Raw genomic sequence first — 25,529 nt, forward strand, 5'->3', positions numbered from 1 at the left:
GATGAAAGTGAAAAAGGAGAGTGAAAAAGTTGACTTAAAGCTCAACATTCAGAAAACCAAGATCATGGCATCTGGTCCCATCACTTCATGGGAAATAGATGGGGAAACAGTGGAAACAGTGTCAGACTTTATTTTTTTGGGCTCCAAAATCACTGCAGATGGTGACTGCAGCCATGAAAATAAAAGACGCTTACTCCTTGGAAGGAAAGTTATGACCAACGTAGATAGCATATTCAAAAGCAGAGACATTACTTTGCCAACAAAGGTCTATCTAGTCAAGGCTATGGTTTTTCCAGTAGTCATGTATAGATGTGAGAGTTGGACTATGAAGAAAGCTGAGCGCCAAAGAATTGATGCTTTTGAACTGTGGTGTTGGAGAAGACTCTTGAGAGTCCCTTGGACAGCAAGGAGATCCAACCGGTCCATTCTGAAGATCAACCCTGGAATTTCTTTGGAAGGACTGATGCTGAAGCTGAAACTCCAGTACTTTGGCCACCTCATGCGAAGAGTTGACTCATTGGAAAAGACTCTGATTCTGGAAGGGATTGGGGGCAGGAGGAAAAGGGGACGACAGAGGATGAGATGGCTGGATGGCATCACTGACTCGAAGGACATGAGTCTGGGTGATCTCCGGGAGTTGGTGATGGACAGGGAGGCCTGGCGTGCTGTGATTCATGGGGTTGCAAAGAGTCAGACACAACTGAGCAACTGAACTGAACTGAACTGAGACTCGCAGTCGTTGGCGATGACTAGCATGGAAAGCCTTTGGTACTGTACTTGTGCATTAGATTTTATATAGCCTAGGCAGCCCTGGAAGACCTATGAGAGATATAAATAAGCTAGTAGAATGTATAGTAGAAAGTATTCTGCATTATAAAAGATCTTACCTTGTTTTTAATCTCCTCAACATTTAAGAATGATTAATTTAAACTCAAGTTGGATATTGAACTTCCTTGTAAAAGTGATTGTTATTTTTAGAGGTGATTATCAGAATCATGAAAATTATTGTCAGTAATCCAGACCTTGACTCAATAACTAAGCATCTTGAGAAACAAGTGTTTGGTTATCAAAGAGGGTGCTCTATTTCACGTGAATGTAACAGTCCACAGTCTGTTAGATTTACCGCTGTTTGGAGTTTTGCATTTATGAAATTGTTAATTTAAATGAGATCAGTATTCTGAATACCAACTAGAAGGTGGGTTTGTTTATTTATTGTGTTAATGGCCAAATTATTGGAATCTAAAATGGCTGGTAAAGCTAATGAAAACAGTGAGCTGGTCTTTCGTTTCAAGAGAAGATAGGTTAAAACAAACCTCATTTATTGTCTTTTGATTCTTGCCATTGTGCAGTGATTAGGTCAATGTAGAGATGACAAACAGAATGTTGTTTCTTGACAGTGTAACTCTTCTCCCCAGTAAGTCTAGAGAGAGGATGTGGGGTGGTGTTTTCTAGAAAGGGACGTTGAGTCCAGCCTTATATATGGGTGCTAGAAAAACATGCTAGAATTTGTGTTGTAATATTTGTAGCCCATGGTTTCTCCATCGCAGGCCTTCCTTTTATTAACTTCTCATGTGTTAATCTTTACAGTTTTAGGAGGAGGGAAGCATGATCTCCTGTTCACATATGAAAAACTAAAGAACAGAGAAGTTACGTAACTTGCTAAATGTTATACAGTTAGTAAGTCACAGGCATTTGAACTGAAGAAATCTGGCTCCAGAGTCCATGGTCTGGTTCAAGAAATTAAGCTTTATTTGTTACACAGGTTCAGGCTAGTACTGTTGCCTGGCTCATGTGAGCGCCAGGCAGTGAGACAGGATCCTGGCATGAAGAGGGAATTCTCCGTGGCGGGCGCTCCCTCCAGGCTGCAGTCACTCACTTGCTCTCGGTGGTTGGGGCACATAGGTGCTAGATGTGTCTCGTTATGGGCTCTTGGATTGCGTCTCCTAGTTAACTTACCTTTCAGTACACAAAGACTGCTGCCAAAGAGACTGCAACTTCAGGGCCACTGGACATGCAGTTGAAGCAAACAGGGAAACAAGGGAGCCGCTCTCCCCCTGTTCCCGTGCAGGCTTAGGCTAGGACAGGGCAGGCAGCTCCATCTAGCTGGGGGTAAGGAAAGTCTTCTCGACTTGGGACTGGTTTTCTGTATCTGGTGTGTTAATGACGAATCTCTTGGCCCAAGTAAGTATTGAAATATTAACCAATGGTAGGCCAGGTGTAGAATTTTAAAATAAATAAATATGTACATAAACATAGCATCAGCTTCCCAGGTGGCAAAGTTCGTAAAGAATCCTCCCTAATGCAGGAGACAAAAGAGACGCGGGTTTGATGCCGGGGTTGGGGGTTGGAAAGATCCCCTGGAGAAGGAAACGGCAACCTACTCCAGTGTTCTTCCTGGGAAATCCCATGGACAGAGGAGCCTGTTGGGCTGCAGTCCAGGGGTTTGCAAAGAGTTGAACAGTACTGAGCGTGCACACGCGCACATGCACACAGACATATAAATGCATACACACGCATTCATTTTATATACATATTAAATGTAGTGTACGAGCCAGGAGTGCTTCTTGACCACCTAACCTGAGATCTGGATCACTTGCCATTGCAGTCTGTAGGGAACACTGGGTCTGCCTTCACCCCAGACTGCGCCTGTGGACCTGCTCGCTCGCCTCCTTCCTCTCTCACTTGTTCTTAGCTCTTCAATAAACTTTACACTCCTGTCCAACGTTTTTAAAGTTTTTAAAAATTATATCCTCTCATTTCTCACATCCAACTTTAGACCTACCTCTATGGAAATAAATTACATTGTTTATCTCTTACAGTACCTCCTTATGTTACAGTCTTTCTTAGATGTCTTTTTAAGGATTTAAAATAAACATTTAGACTTTATGCTGCTGCTGCTGCTGCTGCTTAAGTCGCTTCAGTCGTGTCCGACTCTGTGCGACCCCATAGACGGCAGCCCACCAGGCTCCCCCATCCCTGGGATTCTCTAGGCAAGAACACTGGAGTGGGTTGCCATTTCCTTCTCCTTTATAAGATGCACAATTACCAGATGTCATTGGACAGTTAGGGCCAATATACCAGAAACACACCTCCTTGCATCTGCGCCTGTGTGGTACAGTCTAGGGTCCGTTTTCTTTAAGCCTTGGGTAGAGATTGGTGCGTTTTGGACAGTAACTTGGCCGGCATTCAGGACTCGCTGTCAGCGTGTGGAGTGCTGCCTGCCTGTTGGGAGCCCATGCTGCTCTTCGCTGAGGCACACAGGGGAGTCAGTCAGGGTCTCTGCCCTCAGATTGTCACCTCCATCCCTTCTTAAGAAAAGGAAGGTAGGAAGTAATCACTGGGCCTGGAAAAATACTGTGAGGTTTGAGACTATAAAAACCTCCCTTTTTCATGAATAAAGCTTCCCTGGTGGCTCAGAGGTTAAAGCATCTGCCTGGAATGAGGCAGACCTAGGTTCGATCCCTGGATCGAGAAGATCCCCTGGAGAAGGCAATGGCATCCCACTCCAGTACTCTTGCCTGGAGAATCCCATGGAGGGAGGAGCCTGGTAGGCTATAGTCCATGGGGTGGCAAAGAGTCCCACAGGACTTCGCTTTCGCTTTTTGATAAATGACTGCTTTGTGGTTTTTGTCTCTGGAAGTGCGCCCTCCAGTGGCCACTCCCCACATTCATATCCTGTAGCTGCCCTTCCCTTGAGTCTGGCCTGACCCTGCAGCTCCCTTAGCTGACAAGAAGTGTACTTTCAGGCCCACGGTTTAAGGAAGCCTGAGAGCTTCTGCTTTTCTGATCTTAGAAGACACATGCCATGCCAAGGTCTTGTCACCCCAAGGCCACTGTGGGAGGTAGGCACTCAGGGACACGACTGAGTGGCTAAGCATGTGTGTATAAATATGCCAGGGCTTCCCTGGAGGCTCGGACGGCAAAGAATCTGCCTGCAGTGCAGGGGAAACCCACATTCTATCCCTGGGGCGGCAGCAGTCTCCTGGGGGAGGGAATGGCAGCCCACTGCAGTGTTCTTGCCTGGAGAATCCCATGGACAGCAGAGCCTGGTAGGCTAAAGCCCATGGGGTCTCAAAGAGTCGGGCATGACTGAAGCGACTTACACACACATACATCTATTAAGAACGAAGACCAGGATTGAGACGTGGAGAAGATTTCAGAGTTGAGTAAGACACATTTCTCTTGCAGGGAATACAGCCTGAAAGAAGGGTCCCAAACTACAGTTTGGTGAGTGGGACAAGAGAAAGCAGGAGGCGAGAGAGCGTGTGGGCTGTGGGTGTCGGGGACACAGCCTCGGGCCTGCCAGCCTGCTGATCGTGGAAAGGGCTGGCAGTGCCTGCGCTTGTGTGCTTTGTTTGTTCTTTACAAGGAAAAGCTGAAACCACCCAGAGTGACTCTGGATTTTAAACACCAATTTAAACCCAGGTTCCTGCCCAGACGGATGACTCTGCCTCTTACTTTCCCGCCCCAGCCGCTCTGCTTCAGGAGGCTGGCCGCCTTCCTGTTTCAGAGAAGCTCCTTAGTGCCTGAGGGCTTGTGCACTTGGTATTCACAGCGCGGAAACTTCTCTGCTCCAGACCCTTGCCTAGGACACAGCCAAGCTGACTGCCTAGGCTCACGTTGCTCCGCCCTCCGTGATACCCACGCTGTCTGTCCTTGCCTTCTGTCCACCTCAGTAGAGCTTAGCAGTAATGAACGGATGTGTGTCTGCACGTCTGCTTTTCTTGTCGCCTGGCTCTTCTGTTCTCCACCCAGCACCTGGAACAAGATTGAGGATCACCATCGTGTAGCAGGAACAACACTTCCTGTGGGCTTGACGCTGATCTCAGGACAGGCTTTGTTGATTTTGTCAGTATTTTAAAAAACAAAGCAAAGCAGGTTTTGTTGCCCTTCTTCCTGCAGATTCAGGCTTTTGTTTAGGAGGAGAGAGAGGGTCCAGGCTCTGAGGTTTCAGCAGAGGCTGCTCCCCACCCCACCCCAGCCCTGAGCCAGGGCCGGTACTCTCAGGGGTCTTCCCTGTGCACACGTGGGGGTTAGGGGGTGATGGTGTTGGATTCCTACAGAAAAATCCTTTGAGAGAGTGTCAACTCTCCTGCATCCCGAGAAGCTGATGCTTGAGTCTTGTCTCACCCCGCAGGTGTTTGCATGCTCTCCAGATGTGTGGTTAGTGTTTGCCTGGACACTTCAGCATTAGCTGGTATCCTCTTCTGTTTTCTTGTTGTTTTAAGGGTAGTGACGTTCTTTACAGCACTACATCTGAGCTGCACTGGGTAGTTCTAGGAACACGGTAATTTTGAGAAACTGAAATGAATTCAGAGGGCTAAAGTCAGAGGCAGGAGAGTGGGGAGGCTGGGGAGGCAGGCATGAGAGTGCTGGGCTGTGCACAGCAGCTCCAGGCCGTGAGGAGTTTCCTGGAAGGCTAGCCAGACCTCTTGTTTTAAACAGACATACATCAGGGTCACAGAAAGCTGTTAAGACCTCCCTGTGGTTGAAGGAGAAAGAAGTGGATACAGAGATGGAGTTCTGCTGTGGGCGAGGTGAGAGATGACAGTGGCTCGGATTAGTGGTTGAGCTGGGACTGCAGGGAAATAGGCAGGTTTCAGAGAGATCTTGGAGGTGACATTGCTACCATTAATTGATTCGCTGGACATTGATTAAATGCCCTCTCTGCAAGGGTGTTGGAGCAGTGACTACAAAAGGCCTCCTTGCTGCCCTCATGGAATGCCTGTTAGGTTTCTGGCTTGAGCTCCTGCATGGATGGTAGTGCCATTTGCTGGGAAAAATAATGTGTTTGACACTACATTGGCAGGGATTACAAGTTAAGTTTTAGTGTTGAGTTAGAGGTCAATAAAGCATCCCTTTGTTAGACTAATCAACTTTTTGGTGAGCATCCAATTAAAGGAAACCTTTTAATGGAGATAGTGACATGTTCTTGAGTCTTAGTTGTTTATGAAATGACAGCTTCACTATAATTGTTCCCCATGAAACAGTGTCATGTCACAAATATAGTTTGGATCAATTAAAGCTAGTCCTTCCTTGATCTTTACTGAGGAAGAACATAATTATTGGATCTTATAGGTTATGTGGTAAAACTCAGATATACTCTGTGCTGGTTTGCCATCTTTATAATCATTTGAAAAGTTTCTTATTTACAGTTGTGATATTTGTAATATGATAGTATATTTGTCTCATAATAATTGGCATCTGGGGAAAAATCATTGGTCTTGGATGTAACACTTTCACCTTCTATTCAGATTTGTAAACAAATGGAATCATTAATAAAAATGAAGACTAATGTGTACTAGGGTCTTACTGTCTGTCTTACCAGTACAGTCATCAAGTAGAAAATAGAACCTGGCTTCTGGAAGGACAGACTTTATTTGGGAGGATTTCTAGAAGCTCAGGGAAGGACTGAGGTGACAGAGAGCGTGCTGAGCCCAAGGCCTGCAGGTGTCCTGGAGGTCAGACCTCAGACGGAGAGTGGATGAGGCCAGGAACGTGAGGGGCGAGGGACGTTGGCAGAGTGGGGAGGGGCGGGCAGAAGGGACGGACGCCTGAGTGCGTCTTACCCGAGGCTGGTCCCTGGGAACTCAGGGCCTGTAAAAGGAGTGCTGGAATCTCATGGTTTGATGTGTTGTCAAATGACTTGAGTGAATCATGTTCCATGGACTTCCGTTGCCTCAGTGTGAAATTCGGTATTTGCGCTGGATGCTTTGAAAGGTCTCTTAAGTTTATTAATTGGGAGATATTTAACTATTACAGACGTGATGTAAATGTGGCTGTTTGAACACTCATTTTTATGCTCTCCTTGAAACCTGCAAAAATGAATATAAATGAATGAAAACGGCACAGACCTATGAAGGTAAGAATGGGCGTGTAAGGCAACTTTAGTTAAACGATGTTAGTAAAATTTGGTGGTTGCAAAATAAATGGATAAGTGGTGATGACTTAGGAGACCAGAGAAAGCAGAATCCTGACCTTGCGGGGAGGAGAAAGCAACTAAAAAGATGCTTATTAGTGTGGAAAGCCTCGAGAAGACTCGGAAATTGTAAATAGCAGTTACCGTGGAGCTACACTGACGGGGTAGAACTGACAAGAGAGGACATGGTGGAAAGTCTCTGCGTGGAGGTTATTAGACCCCTGGAGCTCTTCCCAGCTGAGCAAACCTGGCATCCATCCTTCTCACCCTCGCAGGGGATGGGAGATTTCCTGAGAGTCTGAGCCAGAGACGCTTTGGCTCTGAGACCAAATGGATGGAGCTCAGGGCTGCCGGGAGGTGTGCACTGAAGATGAGGGAAGTGTCCCTTTCAGTAGAGGTGTGTGTGCATCATAGGGAGATTTTCCGTGTTCCTCCTCCTAGGAAATTAGGGAATTCCTATTCAGGGAAATGCCTAGCACGAGAGAAGAGAAATGCAGGCATTGATGTTTGAGTAGCTTTGGGTGATAAAACCGGGCTGCTTTGTCGCAGTGAAATTGTTACATGCGGTTGTCAGATTGCACACATGTACAAAAGCAGAAAGTCCAGTTAGCATTTTAGCTTCAATTTAAAAATTTTAAAAACAAAAAGCAGAGGGTGACCAGTCATGTGAGGAAAAGCCATAATGTAGCAGGAACTAAATTCTCAAAATGTAAAGGGTAAGAGGCATTAGTGAAAGACACGCATACTACTCCTAGAAGCTCCCCGTGTGGGGGTGGGGCACCTAGTGCCATTACCAGCCTCAGAAAGATAAGAACTCACATCACTCCATAAAGTATTCTTAAAATGTCATAAAGAAGGAACGAGTGTAAGAAAATACTGTTGGTAGTTAAAACATTTGATCGCAGAAATGAAAAAAAACAGTGGGTGTGTAGGAAATATAATTAAATCTCCCTGAAAGTAAAACAGAGAGATGAAGGAAGGAGGAGGATAAGAGAAACTTAGACCCTGCTCAGCAGGCCCAGTGTCCAAATAGGAGAACTTCCAGAAAGAGAAAGCAGAGGAAATGGGGAACAAGAATAAGGTAGAGTGGGTTGAGACATTGATTTCTTTCCCCCACTTTGTAGTATTATTTGATATTTTAGATTCTGTACATTTCACCTGTATAGTTTTTAAGTAATTTACTTAAATTTTTAAAAGCAAAAAGTAATTACATGTAAAGGTTAAAAATAGAGAATTTAGTTTTTGTTAAAGACCTATAAGATAGAAAGTGGACAAGGGAAAAAGTACCATTTTGATTTTTTTTAAAGTGCATATTTCAGGAAAATTGCTTCAATTACCATAGAGACATTAGAAATGATTTTGTCTTAAAAAACAGCAACTGCCCAGCAGTGGTGTAACTCCTGGAATGTGGCTGATACCAAAGCTGCAACTCCATGAGTTTGTAATCAACGATCTTGCCAAAGAGATGTTTCTCTCTTGGTAAACAGGGCTGATTTCCTATTTGAAAGCATGCAGGATTCTTGATTACCATAAGGTTTTTAAAAGTTATGTAAAATTCCTAATAATAATTAGTTCATTCGGTTGTATCTATTGTCTATTATGTGCCATGCATTATTTTAAATTATTTATTTGTGTGGACCCATTTAATCCTCAGAGTAGCCCTGTGAGGGGAGGTCCTGTTGCCATTTATGATTCCCATTTCACAGATGATACCAGGGCCTGGTTGCCCTGAGCCAGGGTCTCAGCAGAAAAATGGGATAGCCAGGTTCTGCAGTCCTCAGTCTGTAGTACTCCTGGTTGATTCACTGCTGCTCTGCTTGTTGAGTAGATCCCTAGGCACCTAGGCTGACTGGATGGGTGCACACCCAGACCAGCACTCAGTGCTGATTAACGAAGGCTAAGTGCTCGCCAGGGGGAAGGACGCAGGCGCTTCGTGGTGCCCGTTAGAGCACTTTATGGGACACCTGGGATTGTTTCCCCCAGCCTGCTCGTGGTTGGTATTGAATGAATGGATGTTGAAATTGTCAGGATGGCAACTGAGGAATTCTGGGAGTTACCTTCACTTACAATTACAGGAAATACAGTCACCACTGGAGTGACTTGTTAGGAGGAAATACATGTTTTCTTAAATTATATATTTTTAGCCCTATTTTATGCAGTTTGTTGTAGGGTGATGCTGTCGCAGGAACTTAAATTATTTGTCAGTAGTCAGTGATGTACCACTGCAGTGTCTCCTAAAATTCAGGAAATAAATCGCTTTCTTCAGATATGAATATTACAAACTGTTTCTTTTTTTATTTTTCCTAGTTCAACTTTGTGGGAAAACTTTTGGGGCCACGTGGAAATTCTCTGAAGCGTTTACAAGAAGAAACCTTGACAAAAATGTCCATCCTTGGAAAAGGCTCCATGAGAGACAAGGCAAAGGTAAAGGTTTTTGGAAACGATGGCTGCTGCTTTAGTCAAGTTACATAATGTACTTTCAGATCAGCGACGGTGTGAATACGTGTTATATAAAAGCTAACTAGGGTCCCAGGTGAAATTATACGAAGATACTACATATGGTGATGTATTTGTGACACTATTCAGAAAGTTGGATCACTCAGGCCAGTTTCAGAATATGTAGTATCTTAAACCAAAATCTGTGACTATTACTCTAATTTATGGAGTGAAATAGTAGAAACAATACCTTCTAGAAAGTGCAGTTTTATTGAAATTATCATGAGGAGAAAAGTTATCTAAAGTCTCAGCATCGCTATTTGAATTTTAGGTTAGTTTCTTCAGGTCTTTTTTTCTATGCCTGTGTTTCATATTGTTGAGTTTTTAAAGTATATGCTTTTGTTTTCTCTTTTTGCCCTTCTTTTGTTACCCCATGCATTTTTTATCAAGTTAAAATTGATCATAAATGTTTTGTTCATTGCTTCCTAACCTGACACATAGTTGTTCTACTTGAATGTATTCACATGACTGCCTCTTAATAAACTAAAATTACTGAATTATTTTTATTGATCACTTTCTTAAATAAAACAATTCTAAATGAAATGTTCACATTTCATAATGTGGTATCACTTATGTTGTCCTATTATTATTTTGTTGTTCTCTCATTATTAAAAGATTTATATTACTGAGAATGAAATCCGCTTTCAGTTATCACTTTCTGCGAAATGTTGAACAATTATTATGTCAGACAAAAAGCATATTTAAACAAAATTCAGCCTCCTTACAAAAAAGTCCATCTAAACAATAGCTTTTATAATTTAAAAAAAAGCCACCATTTGGTTATTTAAAAGCCACTGTGAGTCAGGTACTCTGTGTACCATCTTACATGTATTATTACTGCATGTTATTCTTGGAAAAATGATAACAGATACATAATATTTTTCTTATTTTATGTCAGAAGAGTGAGATTCAGAGAACCTAAATCTATTATCCAGGTTTATTAGTGGAGTTTATATTACTTTATTAAAACATGGCTACATATCACAGTCATATGAGATATTGTTTAAAAATAGAGTCCCATGCCCCAGCCTGTTTCAGTAGAACCTCAAAATGAACTTTCAATAGGTGTTTAAGGGATTCTGATGCACGCCAGGTCAGCTGAACTGCTCACAAAGCATCACTGTCGACAAAAGATGTTCCTCTGATTCCCTGACTCACCTGTTCTGGCATGAGGAGAACATGGAACCATATATGAGTCAGTTGGTCAGAGATTGTGTGTCTTACTGGAAAGTGTCCCATCTTTGCTGATGTCTTAAGTTTTCAGGAAGGCCATCTGATAATGAAGTCCATGATATGACCAGTGAAACCCATCAACTTTGTGCTGCTTGTTTGTTATTAAGGGCCTTCCTTGTTGAGAAGCAGTGTTTTGTGCCAGTGATCAGGGAGTCCACAGATGGTTTTACAAGAAGAAGGAAGCAGGGGAGGCAAGTTCCTCAGCCCCCCAGAGGGATGGCCAGCAGTCTGCTGGTCATTCAGCTGTACGTGCCCGAGCTTCACCTGGTCTTTTGGCTCCAGCAGCCCATGGCCACAGCAGGGAAACCTTCTAGGATACTTCTGGCTCTTTGGGCCTTGAACTTATCATGTCAAGTCCTGAGTCTGCCATTTCCATCTTTGAACTCTTCAGTGCAGTAGAAAGAGCCCATTTTGCCCCACCCTGCCCACCTCGTCTCCTTCTCGCCCATCATCCTGTCCCATGTGGTCCATGGCTCACACCTTCAGAAGCGTCTCCCTTGCAGTAACCACAGTGATCGTCTCAGCGACACAGGTGTCCCATCTGCCAGGCAGTAGTCAGATCCTCACTGCCTAACTTCAGTTCATCCTTTTTATTGATTTTTAGTCTACAGAAGTCCTCCATTAATAATGTTTATTTCTAAAGACATTTCCATTCCCTAGTATTACAATCTCTTCCTTTTAGATTTTCAGTGTTCATCATTTAAGTTCTAATGTGAACATAATTCATTTTCTTCTTGTACTTGCTATTTTGATAAAATTGTAGGATTCATTACTGACATATATCAACTGGTTATGTAGCATAATAATCACTAAAATGCTATGGTCTCTTGAGCCTTCAGTTTGTGCCAGACATGCTGAATGTTTTGTGCATATCATCTATGTTATAGGATAATATAATAATTAATACTCTCATTATGTTATAATAGTTATCATTACTATATTTATCATTTGAGCGCTTGTTTTATGCTAAGCAGAATTCTAAAGACTTCTGATGTCTTTTGAATGACTCCAACACCTTTATTACTAATAATTCCTAACGACTACTATGATGGCTACTTTATTACTATAACAACCCTTTGAGTAGTAGGTACTACATTATTATTATTCATTTTAAAATCACTTCTTCAAGATAAAGATAAAGTAACCTGACCAGTTGTTGCATTTGGGGTTTAAATGCAGAACTCAATAAAGCCTATGTTCTTCCCTAAACAGAGCATTGCCTCTCATCATAACCCATGAAGAAACCCAGTGATAACTGCTCACTCTGTGGAGTTGCAGGACAGTTGTGGTTATGATCAGAAAGCCTCCCGGTTCCAGCTTCAGTTTGTAATAAAAATGAAAATGTTTGCCTGTGAATCAACAATTATAATCTCATTAAAAGCATTAGCTTGGTGCCATTATTAGAAAAAGATAAGAAATGTTTACTTCAGTAGTTCATGTTTTCAAAGGTGAACTACTGGGCATAGAATCCAGTTTTTAAGACCTCAACTTTGAAAGTCAGAGTGTCAGATCAAATAATAAAAATATTCTGATTAGGACAAGAACTAGTCCACCATTGGCATAAAGTTTTCACAGTTGACAGATTTTGAAGGAAATGCATAGGTAGCTTATATTTGCTCTCCCTTCAAATAATTTTTTTCTTGACTTTCATTCTCTGGTTCACTTTCCATAAATGTGAAGGAAACTAGCATTTCCTGAGTACCTGCCCCACACAAGGCAGCATCCTGGGCACTATGTACACCATCTCCTCTGCCAGCCTTTACCCAAGCTGCCTTTTTAGTCATCTCAGTGGGCCTGCACTCATATACATTGCGAGAGTTTCTCAGTCGTGTCTGACTCTGTGACCCCGTGGACTGTAGCCTGTCAGGCTCCTCTGTCCAAGGGATGTCCCAGGCAAGAAAACTGGAGTGGGTTGCCATTCCCTTCTGCAGGGGATCTTCCCGACCTAGGGATCAAACCTGGGTCTCCTGCATTGCAGGCAGACGCTTTACCGTCTAAACACCAGAGTGTTTATATACATATGGTAGTTTAGTGGTGGTGATGGTAGTGGTGGTGGTTTAGTTGCTAAGTCGTGTCTGACTCTTGCGATCCCATGGACTGTAGCTTGTCAGGCTCCTCTGTCCATGAGATTCTCCAGGCAAGAATACTGGAGTGGGTTGCCATTTCCTTTTCCAGGGAATCTTCCTGATCCAGGAATCGAACCCAGGTCTCCTGAATTGCAGGCAAATGTTTTATCAACTGAGCTATGAGGGAAGCCCTGACACCAAACTGATTTTGTGAATTAAGTGTTGGATTACATATGATCTGTTCAGACTCACACCCATATTGACCAGCATGGCTAAAATTCAGCTGTCTGGCTCTAGGTCCCCTGCCCTTTTCATGCTCTGTATTTTGATTGCATTTCTTCATGAGAATTCAAATTAGTTAACTAACAAAAGTTGAAGCCTAGATCCAGGGTGTGTGTGCCTCTTTGGCCCCTTGGCTAATGCCAGGACCAGCAGGTGCTGTTGCCAGGAATCCCTGGGCCCTCTCTCTTACAGGGTAGGTTTTTTGGAATGGCTCGCAGGGATTCCTGCCTTTTGGAAATCTCTCCGGTTGTAGGTTCCTGCTAATCTTTGTGTGTCTGTTTGACCTTAATGTTGAAAACAAAGACTATTAGAAGAATCAGATTCTGTAATTGTTGCTCTAATGAAGGCTTGTTGAAAAAGCTAATGGAGCAAAGTTAGTGGTCTGAGTTTATGGTCTGAGTCCCCCCCACCCCCCGCCCCGCCTATTTTCTTCCCCTGAATTTCATTATATCAACCAATTTTTTTAATGTTTCTCATAATGAAATAAAATCTTTAAAAAGTTTTCATTTATTGTATTCACTGCTTTTTTCTCAGATAGAGTGTAGGGCCTGGCATGTGGAAATATTTTTTGAATGAATATGTGAATGACCAATGAACATAAAAAGGAATAATATTTACCTACTCATTCAGAAATATTCATTGAGCGTCTGCTATCTACCAAGCACTTTTCTAGACAAAGAAGCATGCCGTAAAGCAAGACAACCATGGGCTCTGCTCCATGGCAACCACTTGAAGTGAGAGAGATTAGAAGATGGACCAACACTAAAGTATTTTAGATAGCGGTAAACGCACAGCATAACCAGCACAGACGCAGGCCTGGTTGGGTGGCCAGTTTGAGGTACACAGAGGAGTTCTTTGTGGTGCCTAGGGGGATGAGCCAACAAGGCCTAGGGTGGTGGGTGGTGGGGTGAAGAGAGTCAGCTGGCAAGCTTGGCCTTGGCTAGACAGCAGGAGGACTCCTGGGCCAGAGGCAGGACTGGAGGCTTCCTCTTGTGCAGCAGGAAGCCTGTGGAGTCTCCATAAAGGCCCTGGGAATGACAGAATCATGTATATGTTTTAAATGTACCTCCTTGGGTGGTGTTTGCTGCTGAGTGAATCTTTAGGACCACCATGTGTGAAATAAACTTAGTAGTTTTTCTTTTCTTACAATGACACCGTTTTAAACATGAGTTTTCTTTCTTCAGGAGGAAGAGTTGAGGAAAAGCGGAGAAGCAAAGTACTTCCATCTCAATGATGATCTCCACGTTCTCATTGAAGTTTTTGCACCCCCAGCAGAAGCCTATGCCCGGATGGGACATGCTCTGGAAGAAATCAAAAAGTTCCTCATTCCAGTTAGTACAATGTTTCTTGATAATTAATTGGCACTTGAAAGTCCTCCCTTTGTTTTAATCCCGGATAATTCTTATCAGTAATTGTTATTTTCATAGTGCTTGATCTGCTAAAGTGTCCCTGTGAACTACTTGGCATCATATCTTTGTTTTCTGTGAGCCTAGGGATTTTGAAAGAGGTGAGGCAATACAGCTCAGGTGATCCAGCAAGAAAGGTGAAGAGCAGTCAGTGGTGTGTGTTTTGGGTCGCAGGTCCTAAGCCTTTTTGTGACACTGAAGTCATCTCACAGGTTTGTTGGTATGCAGCATGAGCTTGTTGGTGCTGGCCGCGAGCCAGGCTCTGTGCTTGGAGCTGGAGTGAGATGAGCGCAGCCCTGACCTCGAGGCTGTGTGGTTAAGGGAAGGGATGGATACAGACGATCTCTGTGTAGCATGATTAGGGTGATGGACACGATCAGACGCGCACAGAGAGGAAGGGTGCCAAGAGGACATTTATGTTTTGTTAACAATGGGTGGTCTTTTTAATCCTTTTCAGACACCTTGATGTTGCTGAGAATCTGATCATTTAAAGAGAATATACCCCTGTTTCCACTACAGGAGTTAATATAGGCCTTCTGTATAATTTGCATGTTCTAGGTTTTAAAAACAAAAACTTGGACCTGTCTAGATTAAAAAAAAACAGAAATTGAACCTCTTGAGACAGTTTGCTGTAGAGAAACTGTCGCCTCCTCCAACAGCTGTCTGGGGTCAGATCGTGCCCAGTAGATGCAGCAGACTGACTTGCAAACTGCAGCCTGTGTCATGATTACATTATCTGTGAGGAAGCTGTCATATTTGTAGGGGAAGCATGTTATAAATCATGACTGCCTTGAAAAAGCAGGGCATAAGATTGGATTAAGTACTTTAATTTGGGAACTTAATATAGTTAACTTTTTATTGGTTCTGTCAAGCCAGTTAAGATGATCCTATTATTCATTTAGTTTAAAAACAAAGTTTTTGAATGCTTTCTATTTGATAGACACCTATAAAGCAATAAATGACATAGTCCCTGCCCTTATGGGGCTTATGTAATGGGAGAGACAGGTTAGAATCAGATATTGATATCAGTTTAGTTCAGTTCAGTCGCTCAGTCATGTCCGACTCTTTGCGACCCCATGAATCGCAGCACGCCAGGCCTCCCTGTCCATCACCAACTCCCGGAGTTCACTCAGACTCACATCCATCAAGTCGGTGATGCCATCCAACCATCTCATCCTCTGTCATCCCCCTTTCCTCCTGCTCCCAATCCCTCCCAGCATCAGAGTCTTTGCCAATGAGTCAATTCTTCCCATGAGGTAGCCAAAGGACTGGAGTTTCAGCTTTAGCATCATTCCTTCCAAAGAACACCCAGGACTGATCTCCTTTAGAATGGACTGGTTGGATCTTCTTGCAGTCCAAGGGACTCTCAAGAGTCTTCTCTAACACCACAGTTCAAAAGCGTCAATTCTTTGGCGCTCAGCCTTCTTCACAGTCCGACTCTCACATCCATACAGGACAACTGGAAAAACCATAGGCTTGACTAGAAGGACCTTTGCTGACAAAGTAATGTCTCTGCTTTTGAATATGCTATCTACGTTGGTCATAACTTTCCTTCCAAGGAGTAAGCATCTTTTAATTTCATGGCTGCAGTCACCATCTGCAGTGATTTTGGAGCCCAAAAAAATAAAGTCTGACACTGTTTCCACTGTTTCCCCATCTATTTCCCATGAAGTGATGGGACCGGATGCCATGATCTTCGTATTCTGAATGTTGAACTTTCAGCCAACTTTTTCACTTTCTTCTTTCATTTTCATCAAGAGGCTTTTTAGTTCCTCTTCACTTTCTGCTATAAGGGTGGTGTCGTCTGCATATCTGAGGTTATTGATATTTCTCCTGGCAATCTGGATTCCAGCTTGTGCTTCTTCCAGACCAGTGTTTCTCACGATGTACTCTTCATAGAAGTTAAATAAGCAGGGTGACAATATATAGCCTTGATGTACTCCTTTTCCTATTTGGAACCAGTCTGTTGTTTCATGTCCACTTTGAACTATTGCTTCCTGACCTACATATAGATTTCTCAAGAGGCAGGTCAGGTGGTCTGGTATTCCCGTCTCTTTCAGAATTGTCCCCAGTTTATTGTGATCCACACAGTCAAAGGCTTTGGCATAGTCAATAAAGCAGAAATAGATGTTTTTCTGGAACTCTTTCAGCGGATGTTGGCAATTTGATCTCTGGTTCCTCTGCCTTTTCTAAAACCAGCTTAAACATCTGGAAGTTCACAGTTCACATATTGCTGAAGCCTGGCTTGGAGAATTTTGAGCATTACTTTACTAGCGTGTGAGTAAGTGCAAATGTGTGGTAGTTTGAGCATTCTTTGGCATTGCCTTTCTTTGGGATTGGAATGAAAACTGACCTCTTCCAGTCCTGTAAATGACTGTAAAATTGCAACTCTGACAAGAGGAAGGAGGGGTTTACTCCCCTCCTGGTCATTCAGTGTGGGCTGGCGAGTGCCGGCTTAGCCAAGCAGGAGAGACTGTTTCCAGAGATGGCAGCGGCAGACCTCCACCCTGTCTCTTTCCACTCTTCCACCAAGACATAGGTTCCAGTGTCTTTCATCTTGAACCTGAGCAGGCAAGAAGACTCTTTTGTCTATCCCAAAGTCACAAAGAATTTCTGTTGTGTTTTCTTCTTAACGTTTTATGGTATTAACTCTCTGGTTTACGTCTGTGATCCACTCAAAAGTTAATTTTTGTGTATGGCATTAGATTTAGCATCTAAATTTATCTTTTTCTATGTAGGTATCCAGTAGTCCCAGCACTATATGCTAAAAAGACAATTCTACCCCTGTTGGATTGCCTCCGTACCAGTAATGAAAGTTAACTGCAGATAAATGTATGAATTTATTTCAGGATTCTCACTTCTGTTCTATTGATTAATGTACCTGTCCTTATGCCTGGACCATTCTCTTAATTAGTTCAGCCTTAGAGCAGATTTTGAAATCCAGGTTGTGTAAGTTCTGCAACTGGGTTCTTTTTCAAAGTTGTCTTGTCTTTTCTGGCTGCTTTGCGCTTTTATGTTTCTTTTACATTTAGCTTGTGGATTTCTACCAAAAAAAAATTTCTTAGTGTTTTGATACTATAGAACCTGAAGGTCACTTTGGGGATAATTTCCATCTTAACAGTATTACATCTTCCTGTCCATGAACTTGAAATTGTCTCTCTGTTTTTTAAAAAGATACTTTAAAATTTTTTCTCAGCAGTGTTTTATTATAGTTTTCAGGATCCCAGTCTTGCATTTCTTTTGTTCAATTTTGTTTGTAAGTATTATATACTTCTCGATGTTACTGTGAATGGAACTGTTCTTCTAAGTCTCATTTTCAGATGGTTGCTAGTGTATAGAAATGGAATTGCTCTTATTTGACCTTGCTGGATGTGTTTGCTAGTTTCAGCGTGTGGGTGCCCACAAGGACACGTGATCTGTGAATAAAGAAGCTTTACTTTCTTTCCTATCTGATGCCTTTCATTTTTTTATTAATTTTATTGTCTTCTTTATTGCACTAACTAGAACTTTTTCAATGCTTTGTTGAATAGACATGAAGATGGAAATCTTTTTCTTGTTTTCAGTCTTTTACTAGTAAGTGTGATGTTAGCTGTAGGGTCTTTATCATGTTGAAGTTTATTGCTAGTTGTTAAGAGGTTTTTTGGTTCTGTTTTTGTTTTATCACAAATGGGTGTTGGATTGTGCCAGATGTTTTTTTTCTGTCCATTGAGATGATCATGTGGTTTTTCTCCTTTATTCTGTTAATCCTAGTGCGTTGCCTAGTTGCTTTTCAGATGTCAAGCCAACTGTGCAGTCCAAGGTTAAATCCTACTTGGTTTTAGGATTTAACCAAGCTGATATATAGTCCCTTTTATATGTTGCTGGGTTTGGCTTACTAATAGTTTAAGGATTTTTACATGTATAATCATGGGGGATATTGGTTTGTAGTACAGTATTTATATAGACTTTAACACACATTTATTATTTTTGGTGCTGTTCATTTCTTTATGCAGATAGAATGGCCATATGATATGATGTTGCTTCTTTTCAGCCTGAAGGACTTCCTTTAGTCTTTTTTGTAACATAGGTCTGCTAGCAAAATTGTTCTTTTTTTTCCTCAAAATGTCTTTATTTCACCTATATCCTAAAGTTTAATTTACAAGCATACTTTTTTTAATTGCAGTTCATTTTACTATGCTTCAGAGATACTATGTTTTTTACAAATTGAAAGTTTGTGACAACCCTGTGTCAGGCAAGTCTGTCGGCATCATTTATCCAGTAACATTTATTTACTTCATGTCTCTGTGTCACATTTTGGTAATTCTTGCAATATCTCAAACTTTAAAAAAAATTAATTTTGTGTTTGTTATGGTGATCTGTGATCAGTGATCTTTATTACTACTATTACTACTGGGACTCACTGAAGGCTCAAATAATGATTAGCAGTTTTTAGCAATAAAATATTTTTTAATTAAGGTAGGTACATTTTTTTTAAGAAACAATGCTATTGCATGCTAATAGACTATTGTATAGTGTTAGATATAACTTTTCTAGGCAATGAGAAGCTAAAAATTTTGCATGACTTGCTTTATTGCAATATTTGCTTTATTGCAGTGGTCTGGAACCAAACCCACAATATCTCTGAATTATTCCTGTATATAGTTTTTGGTTGGTGGTTATGTAGTAAAAGACCATTCATCTGTTTTATAGCCTCCACTATTTTTGATGGGAAGAATCATTAATTATTTTGTTCTGTACATGATCTGTTGTTTTTCTCTTGCTGCTACTCAGACTTTCTCTTTGATTTTCAACAATTTGACTTTGGTGTACATGTTTATCTTTCTTGTTCATTAAGCTTTGTGGATATGTGGGTTTATGTCTTTCTTCAGATATGGGTACTTTTCAGCCATTGTTTCTTTAGATTTTTTCCCACCTTACTCTTCCTCCCCTACCCCCTCAACCTCTGGATTCCCATTATGTGTATGTTGGTACATTCGATGGTGCCCCAGAGATATCTCAGACTCATTTTCCTTCATCGGCTTTTCTCTGTTTTAGTTGACTTACCTTCAAGTTCACTGATTCATTCTTGTGCCATCTCAAATCTTTTGATGAACTCCTCTGAGTAACTTTGCATTATAGTTATTTTGGGTTTTTAAAAATCTTTTTTTGCTAGTCCAGATTTGGGTCCTCTCCTGGAAAGTTTCTTCCTGCCCTGGGTATGGGTGACATTTTCCTTTCTTTACAGGTCTCTTAGGTTATTGGTGAGAAAACTACATTTTAGGTAACGTTTTGTGATGAATCTGATTCTGATTCATTTTTTCCCAGAGGGTTGTTGTTACACGTTTTTTCTTTTCTTCAATAATTTAGTTGGACTGAAACTGCAGTCTGTCTCCTTCGTGGTCTAAAGTTTTGTTAATTTTTTTTTCCTCAATATTATTCTTAAGCCTGGCCTTCTAGGAGTTTTCTCTGAATCAGCATTGCTGAGAGATTGACCAGTGAGTTGTCAGAGGTTGTGCTCGAAACCTGTGTCTGTAGGGCTTTCACCCTCTGCTGATGGAACTGGCTGTCACTGGGGAGTATAGTCGGGTTCCCATCTGCCCCGGGTTTTACTTTCTGCCAGGAGTCCTTGTATCCCCTTTGTGTGGACACACAGTCACTGTCAGGCAGAGAGCTATCAAAGCTCTCCATGGCTGGTAAACTTCTGGCTAATGTGCCAGTCTTTCTGTTTGTTGCTTACACCACCCCAAACCTGATGTTTAGACTTGCTGACGGGTCTTCTCTGGTCATTCACTACCAGCTGCTACTGATGTTGACGGTGCTGCTGGGCACGAAGCTTTTTCATTTGTTCTTTGAAGCTGAGTGAACCTCCTTCTTCTGGTTCTTGTGGTTTACCATCCTAGTGGAACCCAGCATCATCTGGGCTGGGAGGAGGGATGGAAGCATCCCCAGACAAAATCACCACAGGCTCCCACCCTTCTTAACTGAGACTTAGCAGTTCTTCACAAACACATTTATTGTATTTTCCATTTATTGTATCCCTTCAATAAGTTACCAGAGTCCTAAAATTGTTTTTAACTGTTCAGTCAGCTTTTATTGTCGCCTTTTATGGAAGGGCTTTGATAAACTCCTCAGTTACCCTGGAAGTCCCATGCTCTCTTGTAACCTTTAATTGTTTTTAGTAGGTTGTTTTATACCTTTGTCCATGTAAGCATATGCAAAGTTTTGCTTCATTCTTTTTAATGTCTGCATAATATTTTATATGCATGTTTCAGAATTTATTTAATTGGTCTTCAAATAATGAACATTTACTTCTTAGATTTATAATTCAAACATTGATCCCTTGAACATTAACCTTGAACATAAATATTAGCATATTTTGGCAAACATATCTGAAGACTACATTTCTGGCAAAGAACCCACTGAATTTTTAATAAATTACTTTTAATGATTTTATTGAAAAACTTTTTCTGATTCTCCAGGCTAACACATTTAAATAGATTCTAAATTTACTGGCTAGAGAAATCCCATTTACACATATTTAATTAGAATTGTAATCCACTTTATGCTCTTCACAATTGATGACAGTGTTGGTGTTAGTGTTATGATAGTTTCACTTTTCAGATGGGGAGTTGAAGTGATAATTTAGTAATGACTAGTTTAAAATGTAAAATTGTAACAATAATTTAGTCTGTAAGATGCCACCTATGACTTGATTTCTCTACTGATTTAAAAGCATTTCAAAGACCAATAAAATTGTAACTACAGTGTGTATATCTATAGTGTCTTGTGTGACATCAGAAGAAACAGTTACCTCATGTCTAAAGAAGTTGTCTAAAATTACATAGCTGCTCATGCAGTTGGTTAAATTCAGGCTAAACCTCAAATGTGATTGACTTAGATTCTATTTTTTTGTTTGTTTTCCCTCCTAACTACATTGTCTACTTTAAAATTTACTTTCACACAGATGATGTTTAAGCTTTTAATTCTACTTTTTGTGGCACGATTGTAAATTACCTAACTTTACTTAGAGCAAAGCTTTTGCTTATTTTTTTTAAATTTTTAATGTATTTCTAATGGGGCTCCAAAATCACTGCAGATGGTGACTGCAGCCATGAAATTAAAAGACGCTTACTCCTTGGAAGAAAAGTTATGACCAACCTAGATAGCATATTCAAAAGCAGAGACATTACTTTGCCGACTAAGGTCCGTCCAGTCAAGGCTATGGTTTTTCCTGTGGTCATGTATGAATGTGAGAGTTGGACTGTGAAGAAGGCTGAGCACCAAAGAATTGATGCTTTTGAACTGTGGTGTTGGAGAAGACTCTTGAGAGTCCCTTGAACAGCCAGGAGATCCAACCAGTCCATTCTGAAGGAGATCAGCCCTGGGATTTCTTTGGAAGGAATGATGCTAAAGCTGAAACTCCAGTACTTTGGCCACCTCATGCGAAGAGTTGGCTCATTGGAAAAGACTCATGCTGGGAGGGATTGGGGGCAGGAGGAGAAGGGGACGACAGAGGATGAGATGGCTGGATGGCATCACTGAGTTGATGGACGTGAATCTGAGTGAACTCCAGGAGTTGGTGATGGACAGGGAGGCCTGGCGTGCTGCGATTCATGGGGTCACAAAGAGTTGAACACGACTGAGCGACTGAACTGAACTGAACTGAACTGAATGGGGCCTCAGTTATGTTCTTTTCCCCTGAATCTGTTTTTAACCACATAAAATTTTGTGTCCTGCTTTCTAACACTTTCTAATAGGGCCAATACTTAGCATTTACATAGTACATTTTATTTAGAATGTACTTTACAAATAATTTATTAATCACACATTTTTAGTAAAATGGCAAGGAACATGTTGATAGGCTTATTTTAAAGAAGTTGAAATAACTATAGATTCACATGACTTCTGAGGTCATGATACCCCAGATAAGTTAGAGAACCTGTTTTTGCAGTAAAATCTAGACTCAGACCTTAGCCTTTCTTGCTAATGGTAATGACTTGACTTTTTCTTCATTTACCTTTCTTCCTCTTACTCTGCAGGTTTTAGCTGGTTATGATGTCAACTTCATTTTTGATTGGTGTCCATATTATTTTTCTTACTTCACAATGCTTTCTCCTACAAGTTGTTTTTTGCACTTTACTTTTGAAAAGTAAGGAAGAGAGCGTTTGTTTTTTAGTCACTCAGTCATGTCCAACTCTTTGTGACCCCCATGAATACACCAGGGTTCCCTGTCCTTCATCATCTCCCAGAACTTGCTCAAACTCATGTCCATTGAGTCGGTGATGCCATCCAAACCATCTTGTCCTCTGGCGTCCCCTTTTCCTCCTGGCTTCACCCTTTCCCAGCATCAGGGTCTTTTCCAATGAGTCAGCTCTTCGCATCAGGTAGCCAAAGTATTGGAGCTTCAGCTTCAGCATTTTATATTTTAATTCGAAATAATTCAGGATACTGTCTCATCTGAGTCTTTTATTCATACTCAGATTTGCTTTGTTTCTTCTATCATCAAATCCTTCCTTCTTCTTTAGACTGTAGTCCTTCTCTCTTCCTCTTTGTAGCAAACAACTGGGAGGAGCTGGCTCCTTTACTGTATCTGGGACTTGTTCCCATTCATTCTTCATTCTACCTGAATGAATTCTAGCTCACTCACTGTTCACCAAAGTGATTATGAAGTCAGTACTGCCTTTGTAGTTAGTGAGTCCCACAGAGTCAGTGCCTGGCTTCTCATTGACGTGAATGCAGCACTGACTTGCGGTGGCTTTTGTAGCCTGATCGCCTACCTGTCCCTCGCGGGCTCTCGCCGCACCTTCCTGTTGTCTTTGTGAGGTCTTCCCCCTTCTGCATGTTGGTGTTCAGAGCTGTGTCTTCAGCCCTTCTCTCGCTCTGTGATGGTTCCCACACAGCCCTGCCTGCTGCCGATGTTGTCTACAGATGGATTCTCGTGAGAGGTCCCCACAGCCACCTGCAAGCTCAGCTGTTCTTAAGGAGCACTCAGCAAAGAGAAAATGAGCCAGTTGGGAAAACCAGGCCCACGCTTCCTGCTGTCCCTTCCCAGTGGACTTAGGCAGGACTCGTTGATTCTCCCAGCAACACCATGTGACGACACTGGACTGTTCGTTCGAACCAGGGAGGCTCCCCTGAACCTTGTGTCCAGGGTTTTTATTTCAGATCAGTCACAAAGGTGTGCAGTGCCCCTGACGTATGCTCAGAGGCCAGCACCACAATCCCCCTTTCTGAGCCACAACCAGCATTCCCCATTGATCATGTTCCTGAGACAGATTTATCTGGCTGAGTGGGTACACCCTGACCTCAGGCCTCAGGCACATGGAAGCAGTCTTAATAAGCAAAACCCACAACAGATTCAGAGGTTCTCTGCCAAGAGCCTACCATGGGCCAGCCTTGATGACACACCCTCCTCTGTAATGTGTGGGGCCTGTGTAACTTTTCCTTGCCCACTTCTTTATCCCTCTCTTTGACTTCTAAGTTTCCATTTCCTCTATCTGATTGCTATAGAATATCTCAATTTTTATGTACTATAGACCATTGCAGACTCAACCTGCACAAAATTGATTAAATTGTTACTCTTCTTGTCTTCCAGAAACAAATCAGCATTCTTAACTTTGCTCTTACACCCCCCCCATAATCAGTATATTGCCATATCTAATAAAATTAAGCATTATAACTCCATGTCTACCTCTTCCCACCCTTCCTGCCACGTTCCTCCCTACTCCAGGTCATCTTTACCACATCCTGGGATTACTTAACTACTTCCACCTCATGTTTCTGCCTCCAGTGGGTTTTTTTTACCCCCTTTTATTATCTTTTTTGAGATATAAATCACACAGCATAAAATCTACTCATATGAAATATATGATTCAGTGGTTTTTAGTATATTCCATAGTGCTGCAACCATCAACATAATCTAAGTTAGAACATTTGTAGTTTTTGTGGCAAAAAGTAGAGGGCCCACCTTATTTTTTTGATGTGGATATTCAATTGTTGCAGCACCATTTGTTGGAGACTATTGGAGAATCAATTGACTGTACTTGGTATCTTTGCTCTCAGTTTTATTTCATTGATCTTTATGTATTATTTAAGTCAGTATCATACTGCTTCGATTACTGTAGCTTTACTGTAATTTTTGAAATTGGAGCATACAGTCCTCCAACTTTGTTCTTCCTTTAGATAGTTCTGGCTATCCTCGATTCTTTGGATTTTCATGTAAATTTTAGGATCAGCTTGTCTATTGCTGCAAGAGGCCAGCAGGAATTTTAATAGGGATTTCCTTGAGTCTGTAGATCATTTGTGTATGTTGCAGGGGGTGGGCAGTTATTGTAATAAAAACAATGTTGAGTCCTCCTATCCATGAACATGGGGTATCTTTCCTTTTACTTAGAGTTTTTAAAATGTATTCCAATATTACTTTGTACTTTTCAGTGTACAGATCTTACCTTTATTTTGTTAATTTACTTCTAAGTATGCTATTCTTTTTGATGCTACCCTAGATGGGATCTTTTTTTTTTATTCTTATAATGCTTATTGTTAGTATAAAGAAATGCAACTGATTTTTGTGTATTAATCTTGTACCCTGCAACTATACTAAACTCTTTTATTGGCTCTAGTAATGTTTTTGTGGATTCTTTGTGTTTTTCTATGTATAGGATTATGCCATCTGTAAACAGAAATTATTTTGTTTCTTCTCTTCCAATCTGAATACCATTAATCAAAAGTGGCAGAAGTATATATCCTGTCTTGTTCCTGGACTTAGGCTAACACTTTCAGTCTTTTACCTTAAATATGGTATTAGCTATGGGTTTTCTTAGTTTGTTGGGTATTTCTATAATGAAAGTATGCTGGATTCTTCTGTCAAATTTTTTCTTGGTATATTAAAGTTACTAGGTGATTTTTGTCCTTTATTCTGTTATTATGGTGTTCTGCTAATTGATTTTCACACGGGTTAAACCAAGCTTGCAGTCCTGGTCTCAGTCCTGCTCAGTTCTTGTGCGCATTCCCTTTTTTTATTGTCCATGCTAGTGGACTTGGCTTCCTAACACTTTTTCAAGAGCTGTTGCGTCTGTATTCCTGAGAACACTCTTTTGCAGATTTCTTGCAATGTCTTTGGTTTTGGTATCGGGGCAACGATACTTACTT

General features: G+C 41.4%; 1 protein-coding gene across 2 annotated transcripts in view; it reads left to right on the forward strand.

Moving 5' to 3' along the window:
* The window catches only part of KHDRBS3 (KH RNA binding domain containing, signal transduction associated 3), a 158,268-nt gene that overhangs the window by 66,508 nt on the left and 66,231 nt on the right, over positions 1-25,529 (forward strand). For both annotated transcript variants that reach the window (XR_001919162.1, XM_018058598.1), the window contains exons 3-4: positions 9,227-9,343; positions 14,181-14,327. Coding sequence is in view for 1 of the 2 variants with exons in the window: in XM_018058598.1 (XP_017914087.1) it covers positions 9,227-9,343; positions 14,181-14,327 (264 nt within the window). In the remaining variant the exon portion in view is untranslated. The remainder of the gene's footprint in view (positions 1-9,226; positions 9,344-14,180; positions 14,328-25,529) is intronic.

Source organism: Capra hircus, chromosome 14, assembly GCF_001704415.2.
Source record: "Capra hircus breed San Clemente chromosome 14, ASM170441v1, whole genome shotgun sequence".
Lineage (NCBI taxonomy): Eukaryota > Metazoa > Chordata > Mammalia > Artiodactyla > Bovidae > Capra > Capra hircus.